Source organism: Mobula birostris, chromosome 7 (genome assembly GCF_030028105.1).
Source record: "Mobula birostris isolate sMobBir1 chromosome 7, sMobBir1.hap1, whole genome shotgun sequence".
Taxonomy (NCBI): domain Eukaryota; kingdom Metazoa; phylum Chordata; class Chondrichthyes; order Myliobatiformes; family Myliobatidae; genus Mobula; species Mobula birostris.
Genome location: NC_092376.1, coordinates 77,533,698 through 77,547,754, shown reverse-complemented (window position 1 = coordinate 77,547,754; position 14,057 = coordinate 77,533,698). Strand labels below are relative to the sequence as shown.

The following is a 14,057-nucleotide window of genomic DNA, read 5'->3' as shown; positions in this document are numbered from 1 at the left end:
ATAAAGGCTGAAGAGGAGGGAATCGGAATGGAGAGGAGAGTGGACCATGGGAGAAAGAGAAGAAGGAGGGGACCCAGGGGAGGAGATAGGCAGGTGAGAAGAGGTAAGAGGCCAGACTGGGGAATAGAAGAAAAGGGGAGGGGAGAGGAATTTTTTTAAATCGGAAGGAGAAATCGACATTCAGGCCATCAGGTTGGAGGGTACCCAGACCGAATATAAGGTGTTGCTACTCCACCCTGAGGATGGCTTCATTGTGGCATAAGAGGAGGCCGTGGGCCAACATGTCAGAATGGGAATTAAAAAGTTTGGCCACCGGGAAGTTCCACTTCTGGCAGATAAGAGCGCAGCTGCTTGACGAAGCAGTCCCACAATTTATGACGGGTCTCACCAATGTAAAAAAGGCCACTTTGGGAGCACTGGACACAATAGAACAGCGGTCTCCAACCACCAGGCCGCAAAGCATATGCTACCGGGCCGCGAGGAAACGATATGAGTCAGCTGCATCTTTTCCTCATTCCCTGTCATGCACTGGTGAACTTGAACATAGGGTTGCCAACTGTCCCATATTTGCCGGGACATCCCGTATATTGAGCTAAATTGGTTTGTCCCATAAGGGACTGCCCTTGTCCCATATTTCCCCCACTAAGGTAGAGCGTTCCTATGAAACCTTTCGTGCCGAAATGGCGTGAAGCGAAGAAGCAATTACTATTAACTTATATGGGAAAAATTTTTGAGCGTTCCCAGACCCAAATAATAACCTAACAAATCATACCAAATAACACATAAAACTGAAAATAAGTAACACTAACATATAGTTAAAACAGGAATGATATGATAAATACACAGCCTATATAAAGTAGAAATAATGTATGTACAGTATAGTCGGGAAGATGAAGGCAAAACCGATTTGTGGGGAAAAATTGGCACGTACGCGCATGTGCACACGCAATGCTTCATGGTCATTGTAGCCTTTCCTGGGGTAAAGTGTCCCGGGATTTGACTGCTACTTTTGTCCCTTATTTGGGAGTGAGAAAGTTGGCGACCTTAACTGTAAAAGACATGTTCAGGTGAGTTTAACCCTACTTGAACACCACCCACCCCTCTACCCCCCCCGGGGTCGGCCAGTCCGCAAGAATATTGTCAATATTAGACCGGTCCACGGTGCAAAAAAGGTTGGGGAACCCCTGCAATAGAAGACCCCAGAAGATACCCAATAGAAGACCCAGAAGATGCACAGTGAAGTGTAGTCTTACCAGGAAGGACTGTCTGGGGCCCTGAATGGAGGAGAGGGAAGAGGTGAGTGGGCAGGTGTGGCTCTTAGGCTGCTTGCAGGGGTAAGTGCCGGGAGGTGATTAGAGGGGAGAGACAAATGGACAAAGGAATCACAAGGGGAGAAATCCTTGCAGAAAGTGGAGAGGGGACGGCAAAGTATATTTGGAGGTCGGATCCCTTTGGAGAAGGCAGAAATTGCAGAGGATGATGTGTTTGATGCAGAGGCTCATGGGGTGGTAGGTAAACACAAGAGGTACCACAAAAAGTACCATAAGCACTTTCTTTACCATAATATATTTCAAACACTGGTGCCTAATACTTATGCTATGGGGATGCAAAGATCTAGCTTTCAGAAAAATAAAATAGCTCAAATGTGTTCAATAACATTTTTTCGATGATTACTAAATTAACTGAGAACTTTGCTTCGTCACAATATTCCTGACAACCATTTAAGTTAATGGTTATTCAAGTGATTACGTAAAAATGATGGTAGTGCTATTTCTATCTATAAATTTTAAATTTTGGACATTCCTGGAAGCTGAATTGTAGTTTTAACATTCAATTCTGTATAGTAGTCCTGTCCACAAAAGAAAGTTATGCTAAAAAATGCAGTGTTAAAATTTTCAAAGGGATCTTCCTTTCTGATAATCCAACTTTAAATTATACAGTGCCTATAAAAAGTATTCATCCCCCTTGGAAGTTTTCATGTTTTATTGTTTTACAACTTTGAATAACAGTAGATTTACTTTGGCTTCTTTTGACACTGATCAACAGAAAAAGACTCATTCATTCTGACACGAAAACAGATTTCTACAAAGTGATCTAAATTAATAACAAATATAAATCACAAAATAATTGTTTGCATAAGTATTCACTCACTTTAATATGACGCACCAAATCATCAATAGTGCAGCCAATTGGATTTGGAAGCCACATAATTAGTTAAAAAGAGATCACCTGTGTGCAGTCAAGGTGTTTCAATTGATTGTAGTAAAAGTACACCTGTATGTGGAAAGTCTGACTGCTGGTGAGTCAGTATCTGACAAAAACTACACCATAAAGACAAGAGAATACTCCAAGCAAATCCATGAAAAGGTTATTGAAAAGCACAAGTCAGGAGATGGATACAAGAAAATTTCTAAGTCACTGAATATCCCCTGGAGTACAATTAAGTCAATCGTCAAGAAATGGAAAGAATATGGCACAGCTGTAAATCTGCCTAGAGCAGACTATCCTTAAAAACTGAGTGACCATGCAAGGGGACTAATGAGGGAGGCTACCATGACACCTATGACAACTCTGGAGGAGTTACAAGCTTCAGTGGCTGAGATGGGAGAGACTGTGCATACAACAATTGTTGCCTGGGTGCTTCACCAGGCGCAGCTTTATAGGAGAGTGGCAAAGAGAAGGCCACTGACTCACATGAAATCTTGGTTATAGTTTGTCAGAAAAGTTATAGGTCAGATGGAAAAAGGTTCTACGGTCTGATGAAACCAAAAATGGGCTTTTTGACCATTAGACTAAACACTATGATTGGCGTAACCAAACACTACACATCATTAAAAACACACCACCTCTACCGTGAAGCACGGTGGTGGCTGCATCACGCTGTGGAGATTCCCTCACTGCAGCAGGCCCTGGAAGGCTTGTGAAGGTAGAGGGTAAACTGATTGCAGCAAAATACAGGGAAATCCTGGAGGGAAACCTGCTGCAGTCTGCAAGAGAACCACGACTTAGGAGAAGATTTGTTATCCAGCAAGACAATGACCCCAAGCATAAAATCAAAGCTACACAGGAATGGGTTAAAAGCAACAAAGTTAATGTCCTGGAGTGGCCAAGTCAGAGTCCAAATCTCAACCCAATTGAGAATTTGTGGCTGAACTTAAAGGGCTGTTCACGCACGATCCCCATGCAATCTGACGGAGCTTGAGCAGTTTTGTAAAGAATGGGGGAAAATAGCAGTGTCCAGATGTGCAAAGCTAATAGAGACCTATGCACACAGACTCAAGGCTATAATTTACCAAAGGGGCATCTACTAAATACTGATTTGAAGGGGATGAGTAATAATGCAATTATTTTGTGTTTAATAACTGTAATAAATTTAGACCAATTTGTAGAAATTTGTTTTCATTTTGACATGAAAGAGTCTTTTCTGTTGATCAGTGTCAAAAAAGCCAAATTAAATCCACTGCGATTCAATGTTGTAAAACAATAAAACATGAAAACTTCCAAACAGGGTGAATACTTCTTACAGGGGCTGTATTTTTAATGAGATGACAAGCAACCAGAGAGAAAAAAAAATGTAGTTAAAAGTTATACATACCGAAATGCTTTGCATGCCTTTAAAGGGGTAGCCTCAAATCCAATGGGACAGAAGTAATGATTCTGGCAATGATATATAAAAGCCACTGATTCATCCTTCAGGCCTTGAGTTAACTTCAGTAAGGCACCTTCAGCTGCAACAGAGATATTATTCCAAATACAACTATATTAGATGACTCCATAAACACTCTCATGAGTTAAAACAAATTGATAAATGATCAGATTATTTTTAATTGCCATCTAATGCCTGGCTTGAGGAAATGTTGCCTTCTGGACCTGTGAGTCCTAATTGGAATGGCACTTCTATGAATGTTTAACGAGAAATGTTTTTGCCGCTGCCTGTAAGGAGTTTGTATGTTCTCCCCATGACTGCGTGCCCTGGTTTCGTCCAGGTGCCCTGGTTTCCCCCCACGTTCCAAAAATGTACTGGTTGGTAGACTAATTGGTCATTGTAAATTAGGCTAGGATTAAATGGAGGGATTGCTGGACGGCATGGCTTGAAGGGCCTACAGCATGCTAGATCTCAATAAATAAATAAATAAATAAATAAATAAAGTGCTCAGCCTTACAAAGCTCACATGAAAGAAAATCAATTGGTATGACATTGAAGAACATATCTGACTTCAAGCAGAAACCAGCTAGTTTAGGAGAAGGGAGCAAAAGGAGCAAATAATTTTGGAAAAATGTGGATGAAGTCAGGTCAGAAGGCTACATCTCAAAAACACAGTTCTCACCAAGAGACCAGTAGTTTAAGACTTTTGAGGGTTTGTAGAGAGCTGCTGTTGAAAGCTAAACCAGAAAACGCTGAATATACTCAATTGGTCCACTAGACACCATGAAAGAGAAACAAACTCCACCACGGAGCTCTTTTCTTTCTGCTGCCATCAGACAGAAGGTACAAATTCCTCAGGACTCACACCACCAGATTAAGAACAGTTGCTACCCCTCAAACATCAGACTCATGAACAAAAGGGGATAACTACACTCATTTATTGAGATGATCCCACAACCAATGATCTCACGTTAAGGACTCTTTATCTTGTTATTTCATACTCTCATTTTTGATTGCTATTTATTTATAGTTGCATTTCAACAGTTTGTTGTTCTATGCTCTCATTCTTTCATTGAACCTGTTTAATTACTGGTCTATAGATTTGTTCAGTATGCCCGCAGGAAAAAGATCTCAGGGTGTATGTGGTGACATGTATGTACTGATAATAAATTTTACTTTGAATTTTGAAGTTAATATTTTAAGGTTGATAACCTTTTATCGGAACTAGCAAAAGTTAGAAAACAAACATGTTTTAGATTGTAGTGGAGTGGAAGGAGTGGCAAAAGAACAAAAAGAATGCCTGTGGTAGGGTGGAGGAGGTTGTCATCTGCAATTAATCTGTCTGGATGTGGTACAAGTTAGAGGGAGAATAATGGAGAGAGTTAGTATAGACAGTGGTTATAAAAAGTCATCCACCTGTCACTAGAAAGAAAACACTCTGGCTTGCATCATCATTTGTATCCGTTCTGGAGTTCAGCAACTAATTTAATAAGAGCTGAATGTACAGTACCTATAAACACTATTCACCCTCCTTGGAAGTTTTCATGTTTTATTGTTTTACGACATTGAATTGTAGTGGATTTAATTTGGCTTTTTTGACACTGATCGACAGAAAAGATTCTTGTGTCAAAGTAAAAACAAATTTCACTAAAAATTGGTCTGAATTTATTACAATTATTAAACACAAAATAATTGATTGCATTATTACTCATCCTCTTCAAGTCAGTATTTAGTAGATACACCTTTGGCAGCAATTACAGCTTTGAGTCTGTGTGGATAGGTCTCTATCAGCTTTGCACATCTCGACACTGCAAAGTTTCCCCATTCTTCTTCACAAAACTGTCCAAGCTCTGTCAGATTGCATGGGAATCGTGAGCGAACAGCCCTTTACAAGTCCAACTACAAATTCTCAATGGAATTGAGGTCTGGACTCTGTCCTGGCCCCTCAGGACATTCACTTCCTTGTTTTTAAGCCATTCCTGTGCAGCTTTGGCTTTATGCTTGGGGTCATTGTCTTGCTGGAAAACAAATCTTCTCCCAAGTTGCAGTTCTCTTGCAGATTGCATCAGGTTTCCCTCCAGGATTTCCCAGTACTTTGCTGCATTCATCTTACTCTCTACCTTCACAAACCTTCCAGGGTCTGCTGCAGTGAAGCATCCCCAAAGCAAGATGCAGCCAACACCATGCTTCATGGTAGGGATGGTGTGGTTTTTGATGATGTGCAGTGTTTGGCTTACACCAATCATAGTGTTTAGTCTGATGGCCAAAAAGCTCAACTTTGGTTTCATCAGACCATTCAACCTTCTTCCAGCTGACTTCAGAGTCTCCCATATGTCTTCTGGCAAACTCTAGCTGAGATTTTATTTGAGTTTTTTTTCCAGCAGTGGCTTTCTCTTTGCCACTCTCCCATAAAGTTGCGACTGGTGAAGTCCCCTGGCAACAGTTGTATTGACAGTCATTCCCATCTGAGCCACTAAGCTGGAGAAACTTGCCACTGCTCCAAAGTTGTTGGTGGCTTCCTTCATTCATCCCCTTCTTGCATGGTTACTCAGTTTTTGAGGATAGTCTGCTCTAGGCAGATTTACAGCTGTGCCATATTCTTTCCATTTCTTGATGATTGACTTAACTGTACTCCAAGGAATAGGAATCAGAACTGTACTCGGAAATTTTCTTGTATCCATTTCCTGACTTGTGCTTTTCAATAACCTTTTCGTGGAGTTGATTGGAGTCTTCATGTTGTAATTTTTGCTAGGATACTGACTTACCAGCATATGGACCTTCCAGATACCAGTGTAGTTTTGCCACATCAATTGAAATACCTTCACAGCACACAGGTCTCCAAAAACAGATCTCCATTTAACTAATTATGTGACTTCTAAGACCAATTGGCTGTACCAGTGATGATTTGGTGTGCTATATTAAAGGGGGTGAATACTTATGCAATCAATTATTTTGTGTTTTATATTAGTAATCACTTTGTAGAGATCTGTTTTCACTTTGACACGAAAGGGTCTTTTTCCTTGTTGATCAGTGTTAAAAAGCCAAATTAAATCCACTGAGATTCAATGTTGTAACAAAATAAAACATGAAAACTTCCCGGGGGGGGGGGGGGGGGAGGTGAATACTTTTTATAGGCACTGTATGTATGAACTGAGAGATAAAGAACAGAGGTGTTGCTGGAAATCATAAATTAAAAGTGTAAACATGAGAAATTCTGCAGATGCTGGAATCCAAAGTAACACACACAAAATGCTGGAGAGACTCAGCAAGTCAGGCAGCATCTATAGAAATGAATGTTTCAGGCCAAGACCCTTCTTCAGGACTGGAAAGGAAAAGGAAAGACTCCAGAATAAAAAGGTGGGGAGGAGGGGGTTGAAGGAGAATAGCTAGAAGGTGATAGGCAAAGCCAGGTGGGTAGGAAAGGTAAAGGGCCACTTTGGCAGCTGGAATGGAGATGCTGAATGAAGCGGTCCCCCAACTTACAGTGGGCCTCATCAATGTAGAGGAAACTGTATGGGAGCACTGGACCCAACAGATTTGCAGGTGAAATGTTGCCTCACCAGGAAGGACTATTTGGGGCCCTGAATGGAGGTAAACAAGGAGGTGAATGGGTAGGTGTAGCACTTAGACTGCTTGCAGGGTTAAGTGCCAGGAAGGAGATTAGTAGAGAGTGATGAATGCATGGAGGGAGCAATCCCTGCAGAAAGCAAGGGGGTGGGGAGGTAAAAAGATGTTGATGGTAGGTTCCCTTTAGAGATGGTGGAAGTTGCAGAGAATGATGTGCTGGAATGAGAAGGCTCACAGGTAATAGATATGGAACTCTATCACTGTTAAGGTGGTGGGAAGATGGGGAAGCGTGGATGTTCAGGAAATGGAGGAGACATGGGTGAAAGTAGTATCAATGGTAGAGGAAAGGAAAGCCTGTTCTTTGAAGGAGGAAGACATGTCCTGGAAAGAGAAATCACATCCTGGGAACAGATATGGCAGAGGAGGAGGAACTGAGAAACGGGAATAACATTTTTACAGGAGATAGGGTAGGAAGAGGTATAGTCAAGATAACCGTGGGGATCAGTAGGTTTGTAAAAGATGTTGGTCGACAGTTTGTCTCCAGGGATGAGACAGCGATTGAGAAAGGAGAGGAGGTGTCAGAAGTGGACCATGAATTTAAGGCCAAGGTGGAAGTTGGAGGCAAAGTTGATTAAATTTTTGGGCTCAGCACGGGCGCATGAAGCAGCACCAATGCAGTCAATGTAGTGGAGGAGGAGCTGGAGAGCATTACAGGGGAAGGCTTGGAATGTGGATTGTTTTACATAGCCAACAAAAAAGCAGGCATAGCTGGGGCCACGCAAGTGCCCAAGGCTACCTCTAAAGTCCGGAGAAAGTTGGAGGAGCCAAGGAAAAATCATTGAGGTTGAGGACCAGTTCTGCCAGACTGAGGAGGGTTGTGGTGGAGGATAACTGGTTGTTTCTTTTATTGAGAAAGAAGCAGACAGCTTTAAAGCCTTTTTGATGTGGTATAGAAATGTACAGGGACTGAACATCTATGGTGAAAGTGAAGTGATCAAGGCCAGAGAATTGTAAGTTAATGAGGAGATTGAGAGCATTGAGAAGTGTCATTGATGTAGGTCAGAAGGGACTGAACCAAGGGGAACAGAATGAAGTTGAGGTAGGTGGGTAAGAGTTCAGTGGGTCAGGAGCAGGCAGAGACAATGGGCAGTCAGGTTTTCCTAGATGTGAAAGGTTATCCACCAAAAATGTTAATTGTTTTCTCCTGACAGATCTTATTTGACCCATTGAATAATTCTAAGACTTATTTGTTTTTAATTTCAGATTTTCAGCATTTACAGCTTTTTTACTTTTTGACTGCTACAATAAAGTACAAATTGTTTTCTGTGCAATGTTACTGAGATGAATCACTTGACAAAAAATATATCTGAACCCCCATCATACCCATCCTACAGCTCACCTCAAACTTGCAATGTGAAAAAGATATTTGGCAAATAAATATCATGGCTAAAAAATGATCCAATAAAAATTAATACTTAATTTTATACATTCTGCAGCATACTAATATGTACACATTTTATAACTTCAGAAGATGCAGCATTAACAGACTAAAAAATGTTTAAATAGGAAAAATAAAATGCTTAAATTACCAGTTTCTCCAGCTGTTCTGTTTTTTCCATGGGGTTTGTACAGAACATAGGAACAGCCTCTCATATGAAAATGCTCATTAAGCTGTCTAAACCATCTGTGAAAATATAGAGTTTAAGTAGATTTTAAATAAATAATCATTCAAATTGAAATGAATTTAATTTAATTTTGGTAGAAATATTTTTCAGGCTAATGATATTGTGGTAACATTACCTCTACAATCTCGGTCAATTTTAGTAACTTTCTTCCTCATTTTTGAATGCAAGACAAATTGCTACTGCTGTATAAAATTGTGAATTTTGTGCATAAAACTGTGACCTAAAACAAGTTCTCCAAGTGAAATTAATTAATAATTCCTCAGAATGAAATATTGTTGCACTCCATACTGAATGTAGGAACATTATCCTACCATACACTACTTTAGCAAGTGCCTCTCCTCATTGGATCCTCCTGAGCCAAAACCACAAATTTCCCATGCTAACCTTGTCTACTCCCACAACTATGGTCACTCTGCTTAAAACTAACTTCTTTATACTGGCCCTTGCCAACTGTATAATGAAACAATGATCTTAAGCCTGCTGAAAGTCCCAAAAGGCCCTGCTTGCTTTTGACAAGCAATGACTTGAATGATCTCAAAATCTTGAATTTAGTTTAATCTTATTTACTTAAAAAAAACTGATCAAATAACTACATTCACCACATGAACACACTATAACCACTTTATCATGATTTTTTCTCCCCTGTAAGCTTAAAAGAACCACAAATAATACGTCACAAATTCTCCAGTAAAATTGTTCATTAATTTATTTCATTTTTTTAGAATATTCCAAAAATGTTTTGTAGCTGTTAAATTGTGAGTCAAAAGCTGTTAAAATTTATATTGTTCACAAATTCTCATTAATAAAAAAATTTGTACAAAATAGGCATGAAAATTAAACTTGTTAACAGCATGAATGAACAAATCTTACTGTAGTGAGGCATAACTACTAACACTTAATTATGCCCCACTTTGCTACATTCTAATCTTCTCTCATAAAATCACCTTGCAGTAAAATTGAAGTTAGTTAAATTTGATTCTAAGGCAGTAAGATGAATGGCAGAACATGGCAAAGGAAGAGTCTACACCAATTTGATTTTTTAAAAAATGAGCGTTTATATTGAATAACTTCAACATAGTGCATAATAAACTTGTTAATTTGACCATTTTTATTTTCATCACATGACTACAAAGTACCCAGGACATCTTCAAGGAGCGGTGTCTCAGAAAGGCAGCACCCAGGGCATGCCCTTTTGTCACTGTTACCATTAGGTAGGAGGTACAGAAGCCTCAAGGCACACACTTAGTGATTCAGGAACAGCTTCATCCCCTCTGCCATCCAATTCCTAAATGGACATTGAACCCTTGAACCCTACCTCACTTTTTTATTATATATTATTTTTGTTTTTTTGCATGATTTTTCATCTATTCAATACACGTATTACTGAAATTGATTTACTTATTATTTATTATTTTTTTCTTCTATATTACATATTGCATTGAACTGCTGCTGCTAAATTAACAAATTTCACGACACATGCCGGTGATAATAAACCTGATTCTGATTCTGAAGTTCTTAAAAACAAATCATACTGGATGGAACAACCAAATTTTGATGAAAAACACTTTGGCATTGCTATAAAACAGAAAAAAGTATTAGTCATCAAAAAAATTTCGCTGTGATAAGAATAGGTGCAACTAATTTGATTGTAACTTATGACACAGAATAGTAGAAACAACAGCTTAATCTTTCAGAGAAACATGATGGTTGTATGTCTGAAGGAGATATATAGAGAAATGTAACGGATAAAATTGATGAAGGGGGATAAAAGGAGAGAGCATCGAGTTTTTGGCAAAATGATAATTCTGATCAAAGTGACAGATTTGGAGAAAGAATTCCAAAATAAGAGTAGTTCTACAACCTATGATGGAGTATAAGTTAAAATAGATGTTATATTGTGGAAATTGTTTTGAATTTTGTCATTCAGTTTCTTCTTTGCTAGTTGGTCCATCTTCTATAGCTTACCTCATTAGTGTTGCATTTCCTGTAAAGGGCCCAAATTTAATATCTTCAAAGGGCTGGCGAAAACCCAAGATATGCAAAGCCTCCTCCTGTGTAATTGGTGGAAGACTGTAGAAAACACACAAAAATATTTGTATTATACTAATCAGCAACAGTATGTTTTAGAAATATTTATGAAAAGTGCTGATTTTTTGTACCACAATTAAACAGACTTTACTTCTAAATATTGCAGTGAATATTGCTTTGTCAAAGGCAAGTCGTGCCTTACGAGCCAGATTGAATTTTTTGAGGATGTGACTAAACAAAGTGATGAAAGTAGAGCAGTAGATGTAGTGTATATGGATTTCAGCAAGGCATTTGATAAGGTACCCCATGCAAGGCTTATTGAGAAAGTAAGGAGGCGTGGGATCCAATGGAACATTGCTTTGTGGCTTCAGAATTGGCTTGCGCACAAAAGGCAGAGAGTGGTTGTAGATGGGTCATAACCTACATGGAGGTTGGTGACCAGTGGTGTGCCTCTGGGATCTGTTCTGGGACCCCTTCTCTTCGTTATTTTTATAAATGATCTGGATGAAGAAGTGGAGGGATGGGCTAGTAAATTTGCTGATGACACAAAGGTTAGAGGTGTTGTGGATAGTGTGGAGAGTTGTCAGAGGTTACAGTGGGGCATCGATAAGATGCAAAACTGGGCTGAAAAGTGGCAGGTGGAGTTCAACCCAGATAAGTGTGAGTTCGTTCATTTTGGTAGGTGAAATATGATGGCAGAATATAATATTAATTGTAAGACTCTTGGCAGTGTAGAGAATCAGAGGGATCTTGGAGTCTGAGTCCATAGGACATTTAAAGCTGCTGCGTAGGTTGACTCTGTGGTTAAGAAAGCATACGGTGTATTGGCATTCATCAACCGTGTGATTGAGTTTAAGAGCCAAGAGGTAATGTTACAGCTGTACAGGACCCTGGTCAGACCCCACTTGGAGTACTGTGCTCATTTCTGATCACCTCACTACAGGAAGGATATGGAAACCATAGAAAGGGTGCAGAGGAGATTTACAAGGATATTGCCTGGATTGGGGACCATGCCTTACAAGAACAGGTTGAGTGAACTCAGCCTTTTTTCCTTGGAGCGACAGAGGATGAGAGGCGACCTGAGGTGTATAAGATGATGAGAGGCGTTGATCGTGTGGATAGTCAGAGGCTTTTCCCCAGGGCTGAAATGGCTATCATGAGAGGGCAGAGTTTTAAGGTGCTTGGAAGTAGGTACAGAGGAGATTTTTTTTTAAAAAACGCAGAGAGTGGTGAATGCATGGAATGGGCTGCCGGCAACAGTGGTGGAGGCGGATACGATAGGGTCTTTTAAGAGATTCCTGGATAGGTACATGGAGCTTAGAAAAATATAGGGCTACAGGTAACTTCTGAAGTAATTTCTAAACTAAGTACATGTTCAGCACAGCATTGTTGTCCAAAGGGCCTGTATTGTGCTGGAGTTTTTCGATGTTTCTATCTAGGCTTTTCAACGTTCAAAAGGTTTCAATGAGATCTCCTGGCGTCCTTCTAAACTCCAGTGAGTACAGACCCACAGCTGTCAAACATTTCTCCTATGATAACCTTTTTATTCCCAGAATCATCCTTGTGAACCACCTCTGGACTCTTTCCAATGCCAGCACATCTTTTCTTAGATAACGAGCCCAAAACTGTTCACAATACTCAAGGTGAGGCCTCACCAGTGCCTTATAAAGGCTCAGCATCACATCCCTGCTCTTGTATTCTAGACCTCTTGAAATGAATGCTAACATTGCATTTGCCTTCCTCACCACTGACTCAACCTGCAAGTTAACCTTTAGGGTGTTCTGCACAAGGACTGGCATCTCAGATTTTGGATTTTCTCCCTGTTTAGAAGAAATAGACTGCACATAGAATAAGAATGCAGGAAATTTTGCACTGTTGCTTGCAATGGAGATTCTCTCTCAAGACAATATAGGATGGTCTGTTCAGGTTATCATTACATTTTTTTTCCAGATACATGTTTAACAAGATCTTCCATGCTTTTTGATTCCAGTCATTTTCCTGTAACATCACAGAATTTCTTGCAAAGATATTTCATCTCTGGAGTACCATCTTTTGTCACAGCATTTGCTGTCCTTTCACCTTTACCCCTTTGAGAGTACCTCTAACAAGATGTCTACTATAATGGCTCCTGCATCTGAGAAATATCACTGATATGAAATATCACTGACATGAAATATTGACTCTACTTTTTTCTCTACATAGGTGACATCAGGTTGGCTAAATGTTTCCAAGATTTAATTTTGATTTCATATTTTTAAACAATCATCACATTTTGCTTTCTGTATTAAGGTTAGGGATGTTGTAATGTTCAGTGGTTCAGCTTTAAAATGCATCAAGAGAAATTAGATCAAGGTATGAAACTTCATCTTAACGTCACAAATGGCTTATTTCAGTATTTATTTTTGGTTAAATTCAGGAATGACATTTTACTTTTAGTAGTGTTCAGCAAAACTGGATATTTTCAGTTGGGTAAAAACTCCACTGAAGAGATGCATAAACCCTTAGTACAATTAAATAAATGTAGCTAATAAACTTGCAATATTCCGGACTCTTCATTATTTACTACAGAAATTCTTCATTGTTTCCCCCCCAGATATAAAAATACCTTCTGCACATCACACCATTTTTGGCCATACTTCTTCTTCCATGGCATCTTTCCCCACTGTTACACTAATGATAAGTGTATCCCAAAAACAAATGAGATTGATCAATGTGCTTCACAAGAACTTTGAAAGTCATTCTCTAAGCAAATTGAAAGAAAATGTAGTTTCTGCATGGTTGATGTAGGAATGGCAGACCAATTGAATAACTACTTTGGTTCTGTCTCCACTAAGGAGGACATAAATAATCTTCCGGAAATAGTAGGGGACAGAGGGTCCAGTGAGATGGAGAAACTGAGGGAAATACATGTTAGTAGGGAAGTGGTGTTAGGTAAATTGAAGGGATTAAAGGCAGATAAATCCCCAGGGCCAGATGGTCTGCATCCCAGAGTGCTTAAGGAAGTAGCTCAAGAAATAGTGGATGCATTAGTGATAATTTTTCAAAACTCTTTAGATTCTGAACTAGTTCCTGAGGATTGGAGGGTGGCTAATGTAAACCCACTTTTTAAAAAAGGAGGGAGAGAGAAACTG

At 39.5% G+C, this 14,057-nt stretch overlaps 2 protein-coding genes across 2 annotated transcripts in view; one reads left to right on the top strand and one right to left on the bottom strand.

The window, feature by feature from the left end:
* The window catches only part of ercc5 (excision repair cross-complementation group 5), a 136,495-nt gene that overhangs the window by 98,629 nt on the left and 23,809 nt on the right, over positions 1-14,057 (bottom strand). The window contains exons 5-7 of the mRNA XM_072264580.1: positions 10,864-10,968; positions 8,803-8,897; positions 3,596-3,728 (exon numbers count right to left, since the gene is read on the bottom strand). Coding sequence (XP_072120681.1) covers positions 3,596-3,728; positions 8,803-8,897; positions 10,864-10,968 — 333 coding nt within the window. The remainder of the gene's footprint in view (positions 1-3,595; positions 3,729-8,802; positions 8,898-10,863; positions 10,969-14,057) is intronic.
* The window catches only part of LOC140200319 (homocysteine S-methyltransferase YbgG), a 70,015-nt gene that overhangs the window by 47,559 nt on the left and 8,399 nt on the right, over positions 1-14,057 (top strand). The window lies entirely within an intron of this gene.